Source organism: Notolepis coatsorum (genome assembly GCF_963971535.1).
Source record: "Notolepis coatsorum genome assembly, chromosome: 18".
In the NCBI taxonomy this organism is placed as follows: Eukaryota; Metazoa; Chordata; class Actinopteri; order Aulopiformes; family Paralepididae; genus Notolepis; species Notolepis coatsorum.
The window spans coordinates 99,372,208-99,385,038 of record NC_140182.1 but is presented as its reverse complement, the minus strand read 5'-3'; the positions used below and the strand labels follow the sequence as shown (position 1 = coordinate 99,385,038).

General features: G+C 39.5%; 1 protein-coding gene across 2 annotated transcripts in view; it reads right to left on the bottom strand.

The window, feature by feature from the left end:
• Positions 1–6,109: 6,109 nt before the first annotated feature.
• The window catches only part of LOC311244696 (proton myo-inositol cotransporter-like), a 28,544-nt gene continuing 21,822 nt past the window's right edge, over positions 6,110–12,831 (bottom strand). The window contains exons 11-14 of one of the 2 annotated variants that reach the window (XM_084334340.1): positions 12,305–12,457; positions 8,548–8,708; positions 7,001–7,050; positions 6,110–6,887 (exon numbers count right to left, since the gene is read on the bottom strand). In XM_084334340.1, the coding sequence (XP_084190466.1) occupies positions 7,003–7,050; positions 8,548–8,708; positions 12,305–12,457 (362 nt within the window). In that variant the 3' untranslated portion in view covers positions 6,110–6,887; positions 7,001–7,002. Of the gene's footprint in view, positions 6,888–7,000; positions 7,051–8,327; positions 8,709–12,304; positions 12,458–12,831 lie in introns of those variants that run through there. The other variant, XM_084334339.1, reaches the window with a different exon arrangement.

Genomic DNA, 12,831 nt, shown 5'->3' with positions numbered 1-12,831 from the left:
ATTTAAATTAGTATATTTGTTTCTCTGGACGAACTAACGTTAACGTTATTAATCCTGCAGCCGCACTTTATTTAAAAACAGCCAATCAAATCCCCATCAATGGGAAATTAACCTGCCCATACCCATGCTGATTGGTCCTTGTGCAAGAAAGCGAGGATCTTTGATTAAACACCTCATGCTATCAGAAGAATAGACAGTCAGAGTGACAAGCTACAGAAGATGGCCACAAACGATAGTACGAGTGATGAAGAGGACGAAATGGAACATTTCATTGCCCCGGAATTAAACATTTTTTATTTAAAGGTAGAAACTTTTTGACTTTTACTCAAGTGTGTTTTTAGCCAGATACTCTGACGTTTACTTTAGTACGATTTTGAGACGGTAGTGGTACCCATACTTTCACTTAAGTATCATTTCTGGGTACTTTTTACACCCCTGTCAGAAACATAGTACTGTGCTGCAACCTCTCACCAGGCTCCAGTACAATCCAATACTTGTGTGAGAACAGGAAGCTCACAGTATAATCAGATACTGTATGTGTCTTCACGTGTTCTACTGAGGAAATGGTTGCAAACCGTACGTTGTATCGAACATCATCAGGAGTTTCATAGGCCTGTATCAGTCTGTATCGTGGCTTTTCGAAGGCTAAAACACTTACCCTATTGGATTGGAGTCTGGTGAGAGCATAGAGTGCTAGGTTGCTCAATACTAAAGCGTTCAGTGAAACTATGGCCTTAGGCTAACTAGTCAACATCATCAGACAATATTAAATAGGGCCTGGGTTCATCTGTTGTTGACACACTCACATCTCAGGCTTTCATGTCCTCCATGTCCTGTCAGGGGTGCATGTCATTTATGATGTGATTAAGTGACTCATCATCATTATTGTGGCCTTTACCTCTGCACGTCATTATCGTTAGAGGGAGAAAAGACTGTAGAGATCCACACGTCATTATCGTTAGAGGGAGAAAAGACTGTAGAGATCCACACTTCATTATCGTTAGAGGGAGAAAAGACTGTAGAGATCCACACGTCATTATCGTTAGAGGGAGAAAACACTGCAGAGATCCACACGTCATTATCGTTAGAGGGAGAAAACACTGCAGAGATCCACACGTCATTATCGTTAGAGGGAGAAAAGACTGCAGAGATCCACACGTCATTATCGTTAGAGGGAGAAAAGACTGCAGAGATCCACACGTCATTATCGTTAGAGGGAGAAAAGACTGCAGAGATCCACACTTCATTATCGTTAGAGGGAGAAAAGACTGCAGAGATCCACACGTCATTATTGTTAGAGGGAGAAAAGACTGCAGAGATCCACACGTCATTATTGTTAAGAGGGAGAAAAGACTGTAGAGATCCACACTTCATTATTGTTAGAGGGAGAAAATACTGCAGAGATCCACACTTCATTATTGTTAGAGGGAGAAAATACTGCAGAGATCCACACGTCATTATTGTTAGAGGGAGAAAAGACTGCAGAGATCCACACATCATTATTGTTAGAGGGAGAAAAGACTGCAGAGATCCACACTTCATTATTGTTAGAGGGAGAAAAGACTGTAGAGATCCACACGTCATTATCGTTAGAGGGAGAAAAGACTGCAGAGATCCACACTTCATTATCGTTAGAGGGAGAAAAGACTGCAGAGATCCACACGTCATTATTGTTAGAGGGAGAAAAGACTGTAGAGATCCACACATCATTATTGTTAGAGGGAGAAAACACTGCAGAGATCCACATGTCATTATTGTTAGAGGGAGAAAAGACTGTAGAGATCCACACATCATTATTGTTAGAGGGAGAAAAGACTGTAGAGATCCACACTTCATTATTGTTAGAGGGAGAAAAGACTGTAGAGATCCACACGTCATTATCGTTAGAGGGAGAAAAGACTGCAGAGATCCACACGTCATTATCGTTAGAGGCAGAGATCCACATGTTATTATTGTTAGAGGCAGAGATCCACATGATATTATTGTTAGAGGCAGAGATCCACATGTTATTATTGTTAGAGGCAGAGATCCACATGATATTATTGTTAGAGGCAGAGATCCACATGTTATTATTGTTAGAGGCAGAGATCCACATGTTATTATTGTTAGAGGCAGAGATCCACATGTTATTATTGTTAGAGGCAGAGATCCACATGTTATTATTGTTAGAGGCAGAGATCCACATGTTATTATTGTTAGAGGCAGAGATCCACATGATATTATTGTTAGAGGCAGAAATCCACATGATATTATTGTTAGAGGCAGAGATCCACATGATATTATTGTTAGAGGCAGAGATCCACATGATATTATTGTTAGAGGCAGAGATCCACATGATATTATTGTTAGAGGCAGAGATCCACATGATATTATTGTTAGAGACAGAGATCCACATGATATTATTGTTAGAGGCAGAGATCCACATGTTATTATTGTTAGAGGCAGAGATCCACATGTTATTATTGTTAGAGGCAGAGATCCACATGTTATTATTGTTAGAGGCAGAGATCCTCATGATATTATTGTTAGAGGCAGAGATCCACATGATATTATTGTTAGAGGCAGAGATCCACATGATATTATTGTTAGAGGCAGAGATCCACATGATATTATTGTTAGAGGCAGAGATCCACATGATATTATTGTTAGAGGCAGAGATCCACATGATATTATTGTTAGAGACAGAGATCCACATGATATTATTGTTAGAGGCAGAGATCCACATGATATTATTGTTAGAGGCAGAGATCCACATGATATTATTGTTAGAGGCAGAGATCCACATGATATTATTGTTAGAGGCAGAGATCCACATGATATTATTGTTAGAGGCAGAGATCCACACGTTATTTTTTAGAAGGAGCAAAGAACTACTAGAGTAAAGGACTTAGAATCAGTTTGATGATTATCTAAGTCTCTACACGTTTTCTCTGCAATGTTTAATTAGGGCTTTGGTTCCAAAAAAGTTAACCCGTCGGGGGGCGACAGTGGCTCGGGAGGTAGAGCAGTCGTCTGGTAATCCGGAGGTTCCCAGTTCGATTCCCGCTCCTCCCGGGCAGTGTGTCGAAGTGTCCTTGAGCAAGACACTTAACCCCTAATGGCTCCTGATGAGCAGGTTGGCACCTTGCATGGTTGCCTCCGCCGTCTGTGTGTGAATGTGTGAGTGAATGGGTAAAATGTGAGGAACAAATTGTAAAGCGCTTTGAATAAAAGCAATATATAAATGCAGCATTTAATTGATGATAGTGATAATCATGATGATGTCATTAAACTAGTTACTAGAACATACAGTATATAGCATGTTGCACCTTATATCTCTTTCCTAAACCTCCCAAGGGATCCCACACAACTTCAGAAGCTCCCCACTCAAGAGGTGCCATGTGCTTGTGTTAAAGGTGCTATTTGTAAGATTTTCAATAGTTTGGAATGAGGACCATATACACTCAACCACATGCAAATAACTATGAAGTTCTCCATCTTGCTCCATGGCAGTGAACCCATTGGGAAAAAAAAGTTCTCATGCAATAATATCACAAACATGAAGCCAGATTCTAATACAATCCAGTCTCACACATCAAACCGTCATTCAGTAAACCTTAGTGCCACCTTGTGGCCATGAAGCATCACTGGTCATTTAGGACAAAATTCATCTCTGACAAGTCTATCATTATGAAGTGAATGGGCAGCAGGTAAACAGTACTTAAAATATACATAGCCATAAGTATAACATTGGCACATGTTATCTACAAAGGTATAATATCTCTAATATGGATGGGAATTATTGAGATTAATAATTGTGTGACTTGAAATTAAATAAAGTAAAATACTAGTCAGATAAATGAGTGAATTAAAAACCTAATTTGGGTGTAAGAGCTCACACAAACATGTTACGGCCTCATACAATCAAAAGCCCAATTCATTGTCGATGGAGCAGCCCCAGATTTTACATCCCACCTTGGAGGGTTCAGAGTCGGTTCTCCCTCTGATCACTAGTTCAGGAGAGAGTGGTGTGTGACAGGGAAAACACATAAAAATTGGTGGTATTCCACTTTAAATTTGGTGCAAAAGAGCCCCATCTCAAACCCCCCTCTTTTCTTGATTCTCCAATTACCATTGTTTGTCCAAGGAAAGCAAGTTATGATTGGAAGATCAAGAAAAGAGGGCAGAGTAGAGTTTGAGATTCAATTCACATATCGCTGCTGTCGGGACAAAACCTCATAACTCCATTTTTTTTTATTATATAAATCAACTCCGTAGATCATCCTCCATATGTGTGTGTGGGTTTTACAAAGTTTAAACAATGGGAAAGCATTAAACCGATCATCTGTCTAAACCTCCTAACTCTATTCACCCTCAAATCTGTGTTAGTTTTTTTCATCTGCTGAAAAGTTGGGTTTTTGGAGTTATGAGGTTTTGTCCCGACAGCAGCGATATTAAACTTACTGGGGGGGGGGGGGGCTTGTTGTTGGCCTACAAAATAAAATACCTGTCAATAAAATATTTTCCCATGCATGTTTATTTCTGGACTAATTGATCAGTCGTGGGTTAGATATCTTTGTTAGTCGATGCTGAGATCGTCTCAAACTCCTATCCGTAGTATCTTGTGTTCGATTTGAACCATCAGCTCAAACTGTAATTTCCAAACCTACTGCCGTGGGGGATGCAGTGTAGAGAGCAGGATCTGGTTTTCAACACCTCCTTGTTAAAGACTGTATTACCTGTCAAAGCCTCCAGCACCTCCTCCAGTGCCACCTGCCTTCTGGCAACAGCAGTGTCCTATTATTACAGGCTGATCAGGTTACCAGGACAGGGAGAATGCAATATCATCAAACAACAGTTGGAGAATGGCCAAATAACAACCAATTCACATCATATCTGGCCTGGATATCACCTCTCGCTGACCCTTATTTAGAAGCAGGTTTGATTTCGTTTTCAGTTTAATCAATCAATCAATGTTTATTTGCTAGTGGCGGACCATTCATTCTTGATTATTTGTTAATAGGTCTGGACGAGACAACCTTTTCATTATCTTAAATTCGAATAAATTCCACCTCCTGAATTGACTGAGAATTAATTGAACCCATCGTCGGGTTTGTATAGAAAAGTATATATATATATTAAATATAATGTAATGTTTGCACTATATGAATTCAATAGATAGTAGGCCTATTTCATGTCCTAAGAAATATTTAAACTCTTAAGAGCTCTTTATACTTGTGAATAATGTGCTTTTTTACATTTGCCCTCAAAGAGAGCTCTATATGAAGAGAACGGTTGTTACAAGTGTAAACAGGTCAAATCTAGCTTCAACCTGCAACATATAATTGGAAGTGATGAGCTGAAGTTATATTCAAAACCAGATTCCTCTTGCTTATACTACAAATTATATCTCTCTCCAGCTTCAGTCTGACATGCCATACATTTAGGGGCAGTCTGGTCATCTGAAGGTTCCCATTCCCAGTTCGATTCCAGCTCCTCCCGGTAGCATGTTGAAGTGTCCTCTTGAGCAAGACACAACTGCTTCCGATGAGTATGTTGGCACCTTGCATGGTTACCTCCATGGGTGAATATGAGGCACAGCGCTTTGGATAAAAATCCATTTATCATAAATTTCACTATGAAACAGGGCCTAAATATAACTATTGTTGTTGATCACATGTTGAGACTAGCTACTGTATGTAGGTACTATAATGGTCTATTTATGACCGGTCAATGACCTAACCAGCCTGGAAGAGTTTTGAGTCAGATTATGACCCAGTTATCAAGTCAAAGCACAGTCGGCCAGTTGGGAGTCAGTAGCATAAAAGCTAAGATGCTATGAATAGTTAGTTAGATCTCACAGCCATGTTAGGGCCTAGGTGGCCTGATTCAAAATTCTAATGTTGAGCTTGTTGTCATCATTAATAAGCAATGAACACTAATCATGTTCTAGGGTATTTCACTGAGGCCAAGTGCTTCAATCCAGTCTATGAATATCTAAGAACTGAGAGGAAAATTGTACTTTTATTTCCCAAAGATCATATCAACAAAACAAATACAATGTGCTTGGTAAAATGGTGAAAGGACATTACATTGTAAAATAAAAACATGTCTAGGTATTAGGTAAATTATGAATCCCACTCTCTAATAATCAATGAGAGGCTATGGGAATGATCCTATTCAAGTACACAGTATACATTTGGAAATAATGTCAGTCTCACTCACACAAGTTTGGCTTTGTATTGAACTGAATTCACTCAAATATCAACAGTTCAATCAGAATTCAATATGAATGAATAAACTAAACGAAACAAAAGCAATCTTGGAAAAGCGCACTTAGTCTATCATAAATCACTGACTCTGAACAGAATAATGTGTGCTGTGGATAGATCCGGAATGATACATATTATTCTAGGCACAACACATTTAAATTCGCCTCTATATCAATTGAATGTCACATATTTAAAATTTAAGAAAAATACCAAACAACATGTAAATCAGGATGTTACACTTACACCAGTATAAAGCACATATAAACCTACTTTAACATGAAAGCATTAAGAGATGATTCATATATTCCTCCAAATACACACATCATACCTGTACCTGGTGGTAATATAGTTCTTACTAAAGGAAATACACTAAAATTAAACAACGCTTGTTCTTTACTGACATACAAACACCAACAGCTAGACACAACAGAATACTTTCCTTTCAAATCCTGTTGAGCAATAAAGAGGCTGCATCAGAAAATATGTAACCTATAATACTATACTATACTATAACAGGTCATGTTAAAGCCATGTTGCAGCCACGTTGCACATTAAAGTTATTGACTGCATTGAGATCCGTTTGTGTTGATGTTCTCTAGGGCTAGGCTATTAGGGTCCTTTGGAAGGAGTTGAAAGCTGTGGAAATTATGACATGTAAATAAAATGAAAAGGCATATTAAATTAGACTCTTGTGAGACGATAGAAAATTCATTGACCCAGTTAAACTTTGTGCTTTGATAGGTACTTACACTTATGTATGATATGCCACTGTCTGCGTTGTCTCCGCTGAACTCTGAACCTTGCTAGAAAATGCACCGTTTTAGCAACTAGGTTTAGCCATTGACCATATTCACACGGTGGCCATTTTGCTCTTATGTCATGCTCAGGTTGGGATTTCTTTCCTCAGTGGAAACTAATCCCAACCTGAGCATGACATAAGAGCAAAATGGCCGCCGTGTGAATATGGTCAGCAGGAGATATAGACATCATTGAAATAAGTTGATCAAAACAAAGACACATTTTATTATATATATTTTCTTTCAAGTACAATCCATACCAATCTATTCTAAATATGCAATAGTAGCAACCCACATAATAATTAATACTTAATTTGCTTATAAAACAGTTCTAGATTAAAGTGACAAAGTGCCTTGCGATATAATGATTCAAACACACACATACACACACACAAATGTTTTTGGAAAATCCCAACTCACCAAATAATATACAGTAATGTAGAAAAACACCCACATAGAGATAGATAAGGTAGAAAACACCCACATAGAGATAGATAAGGCAGACTGTTGAGAAGTCAGTTATTTTCTCCTCTCCACATTGTGGATCCCTTATTCACAAACCCTTGTTAATAAATTTGACACCACAGAAGCTTGATTGGTACATACTCTTGAGTTCAGTTCACAACCTTTACGGCTAGTCAGCAAGTACATTCTTGCCGGTAAAACAAGGTTACAATACCCGCTATAAAAGATGGATGGCCGGAGTGTAATTGTGCTGATCCTACCATCTTGTAATAGTGGTCCTGTGATATTAGTGGAATGTTGAGTCAGCAACTGGGCCGGTTTTGCCTCAGAGCTCTCTCGAATACAAATGAACTGAGTTCACCCCAAGACCTGGAGGTCCTGTTACTACTTTGATGAAGACAGAGAGGGGAATGAAAGACAGGAGATAAGGTAAACACAATTAATAAATCCAAGTCCAGACCAATGAGAGACAAAGTTGTGAGACACAAACAGAGAATCAAGAAAGACGATGGGTCCCCATATTGTCCCGATCCACGACGTGTCAAACCAAAAGACCACAGAAAACTAAAAAGACAAGAGAAAGAAAGGACAATGGGACTCATTCTCCAACGGACTTAAGACAAAATAATTTGCTCTTAGGGCCATTTAAGACATCTTAGATTTTGGGATTCCCCAACCGTCCCTAAGCTTGGATTCGGCTTTATTTGGGAGGAATCATAGTGATTCCTTCATGTCAACTCTACAGGCCTCCTTGGAATTAATTAATCATAATTTAAATAAATGACAATATTTGTACGATAAAAAATTACGCATTTGATGTCGGAAAAATTTATTAAATAAATTAAATCCAAGCTTAGGGACGGTTGGGGAATCCCAAAATCTAAGATGTCTTAAATGGCCCTAAGAGCAAATTTTTTGTCTTAAGTCCGTTGGAGAACGAGACCCAATGTCTCCCAGTCCGCTCCCAGTCCGCTCCCAGTCTACTCCACATCGGAAGCATCATTGTCAGAGAGGTGGTGGCTGCTGCCTTTTACCCGGGTGTACTGGACATGGTGGTCGGAGGCTCCACAGGAGCAGAGCTGCCCAGTGAAGAGTGTCTCCATCTCCTCCAGCCGGAGGCCCTGGGTCTCTGGGAGACAGCCCAGAATGAAGAGCAGGCCCAGCGCCGCCAGGCCCGCATACAGGAAGAACGCTCCTGGAGGGAGATAAAAAAACATGTAAGTCCGATGTGAATGTGATACATCACCCAAAAGTACTCAACCTCCACCGAGAAACAATGCTGATTTATTTTGCATATAGTCTCACACAACTCTAAACTGTTTTGCACACGTTTGTTTAGTTTTAGTTATCGAGAGTTAATGAGCTTGAGTATCTCCTCCCGTGATGTCGTCAGAATACACTGAATCCTTGTGTTGTGTTAATTACAGCAAAATAAACGATGTAGATGAAAAGATATCAATCCCTATTGCAATCCATATCTCTATTAAACTACATAATTTAATGGAGTTGTCGGCCAATGGCATGCTTATACCCACAGTCTCATGGCGCCAATCCAGACTAGTGATAGTGTGATCAAACAAATGATGGGTAAACTATGATGGGTCAACGATTAACGCTATTAATGCCAATAATCACATAGATGAGAAAAATATTTTATCAAACTATTATTGTGTTTTTTCCCCAAAAAGTGATTTAATGTAACTTGCATCAATCTGATACTACTTACTATAATCTACGATACAGTATGAACTTCAATGATTAACATTTATATCAGCTGGTAAAGGTGGATAAACTCTTAACAAATAAAAATGTGGTTAAACTGAATTTAGGTGAGTTTACATTCTGAAAGATATGAGTGTTTTTCCCCGTTATGATTATAACAGGATAAGTACTATGTAAACACCTTTAATTCAGGCAAATAGTGATGCACCGATGTGAAAATTGTGGCCGATACCGATATTAATATTGCTGTTCTGGCCGATACCGATATTTACAGATGTCGATATCTCTGTATAGAAAACACTTTTTTATGATAATCAGATAAAGAGCTATTTTGTTTAAACTATTTAAGACCAAAACACGTAAAACATTAAAAAAAAATTATAAAAATATATATATATATATATATATATATATATATTTTTTTTTAAATATCGGCCCCATCTTGATATCGGACCGATACCGATGTGTAAAAAGAATTACCATATATCGGCCGATATATCGTGCATCACTACAAGTGTTTTTTAGTCTTTTACACCAAACCGCATTTCACTGTATGCTTGTTAGCCGTGACAAATAAAACTCTTGACTTGACAGACACATTTCACATGCATTCATACAGTGGTAGGTGTTTAGGTTAACAGCTCAGGCAAGGTTAGAGCTGGCCGGGGACAGCGCTTGGTAGAAGAAAGGTTGTGGGTCGCTCTGGTGACCAGAGATATGTGCCAACAACTTTTGATAACACCGGGTGCATTCTTTGGGTGTAAGTGGAAAAACGGGCCCCAAGGTTACATTCCTTAAGATAATAATAATACATTTTATTTGGAGGCGCCTTTCAAAACACCCAAGGTCACCGTACAGGGCATAAGATAACACCACGCTCAGTAGATCAATAGACAGACTATCTGCTCCCGGCTGCCGTTGGGGGGGGAAGGACGATGGAAGGGTCAAGTGCAGAGACTCAATCGCATCGGCGACCCAACAAAAATTGCATACGTGTGTGTTCCTGTGTGTGTGCCGCTCATCGCATGCGTGTGTCACTGCATGCCGAATAAAGACTTCTTCAAAGTCCAGTTATTATATTATTATTACAGCTCTGGTGACCAGAGATATGTGCCAACAACTTTTGATAACGCAGGGTGCTTTCTTTGGGTGTAAGTGGAAAGACAGGCCCCAAGGCTACATTCCTTAAGATAACACCACGCTCAGTAGATCAATAGACAGACTATCTGCCCCCGGCTGCCCTTGGGTGGAAGGACGACGGGATGGGTCAAGTGCAGAGACTCAATCGCATCGGCGACACAACAAAAGATTCATGTGTGTGTTCCTGTGTGTCTGCCGCCCATCGCATGTGTGTGTCACTGCATGCCGAATAAAGACTTCTTCAAAGTCCAGTTATTAGGGGATAGGGGAGTTATTAGGGGATAGAGCAAGCTAGAGAGAGCGAACGACGAGAGAGAGAAATAGATAGATATTTTCTTAGCATTTCTGAGACTTTTGTTTTTCCTCCTTCATTTCATTCTGTATTAGACCTTTATTTATGTAAATAAACTATCCTTTTTGATATAAAACAGTTTGAGACGAGTCATTGTACAATTGTTCCAAATGCACCATAGATAGTGGCGTCTCAGCCAGTAAGCCGTGAGAGTACGAATTCCACCACGAACAATTGCCCCGGAAAAATAAAACACACAATGCAGACGGCAGATATGGCACAAACAGAGGCTGATAACGATTGAGGACCAGGCTGAAACACTGTTTTCTTACAATTCCTAGTACTGAGGTAATAGTGATCATTACATAGAGTTTCCTTGGTATAGAAAAGGAAAACATGGCCATATTTAATCTTTTTTTTTTATTATTATCTTGGGTCTCCTAAAAATCCCGGCATCTCATGTACAGACCCAACCCTACCTCAACCCTAACATTAACCACTCACTGGACGCGGTGCACAGATGAGACACATGAGATCCCTGGTTTTTAACCTGTTAAGCCTCGATCAATAGAGACCGTATTAGATCCCCAAGTATCATATCCTGGGGTATCATTGGAAAGCCACACTCATTGGCTACAACCCTGTGCAAAGATTTTCAAGATCGCCAAATGATTGACGGAGCTAGAGCCCCGGGAGTCGGGGGTGGTAATGTGTACTTTTGCGTACTTTGGGGCACGCCTCACATATCGACATGTAACTCGAGAACCGCTGAACGGATTTTGTCACCTGAAAGGGCAATCGACAGGCAACAAATAGGGCTTTAATTCTATCTATATATTGTATTAAAAGAAATGCACACCCGAGCCACTAGAGGTTGGCAAACTGGCATCGCGAATCATCCACATGTGGGCCCTTGGATGTTAAGAGGTTAATGTTTTTTTTTATTTTTTTTGTAGCCAAGAGTAAAGACCATAACCCTATCAAAAACAGTAGTCAAAGTGTATATTTTCATTTTTACCGATGTTTTATACGATTGATCGGAAATACGAATTTATTGAAAAAATGCGAATTATCGTAAAACCGCAAGGAAATGACTAAATCCAGATTCAACCCTGCCATTGGAAAGAGGAGCATTTTCCCTATCCAGGCATAGATGTATGATTTGGCCATAATAAGGTCAAGGTCAAGTTCAAGGTCAAATATGAATTCATAATTAAAATCGATTATCATTTATTACTGTATCTACAAATCCTTCTGTTTAATCATCTTCCCTTTATTCATTTGCTTAGATTTTTTTTTACACTTGCTGGTGAATGAATGAGCTCAGTGAGCGACCTCGGTTACGGCACAATTGTAACATGGTGTTATTCACCGGCACAGATGCAAAAATAAATCATAATTTATATTCTCCTTTTCTTTATTACAATTTACTCAAGCCTAGTAACAGACACAATATTTCTGACACTGGAAATACATACCCCCAGCTCCCTAGATGTTCCTAGATACCAAGAACATGCAAATTGACCTTGCAGAAGTGGAGCAATCTTCCATTTACTTAGGCATGTACCTTTAGGCGAAATAGGGCTACAGGTTTTTTATTTAACTTTTTTATTCTCAGCCACTACCGGCACTCTCACCGTAGTAAGTCAGGTACTGGGCCACGTGGAGGAATGTGAGAGACACCAGGACGTTGAAGGTCCAGTTGACCCCGGCGGAGCAGGCGTTCCCCGTGCTGCGTGCCCACAGAGGGTAGATCTCAGAGTTCACCGTCCACGGCATCGGACCCATGCCTACAGAGACAAACACAGAGAGAGAAACGTCATGACCAAGATGTGATTAAAAGGATGGAACAATTGAAAAGATGCATTTATATTCATATACATGTCAGTGCTGTCAGTTTGTTTATCTTTTACATTTTTTAAGTCAGCTTAAAAAAACTGCCTGCTGGTCTTTGTACTGATGTACGTGTATTTGAAATGTAATATTTGCACGTGTCACCCTTGCATGATCTTGCCTGAGGCAGCTACTGATCAAGTCAAATCAAAATGACTAAATGCTTAATGTGGACGAGGGACAGTATTTCTGAGGAGTGAGTCACACTTCTCTCCAACGCAGTTAAATATACATGGAAACTGATATAGTGGACTCTGTAGTGTTGGCCGTG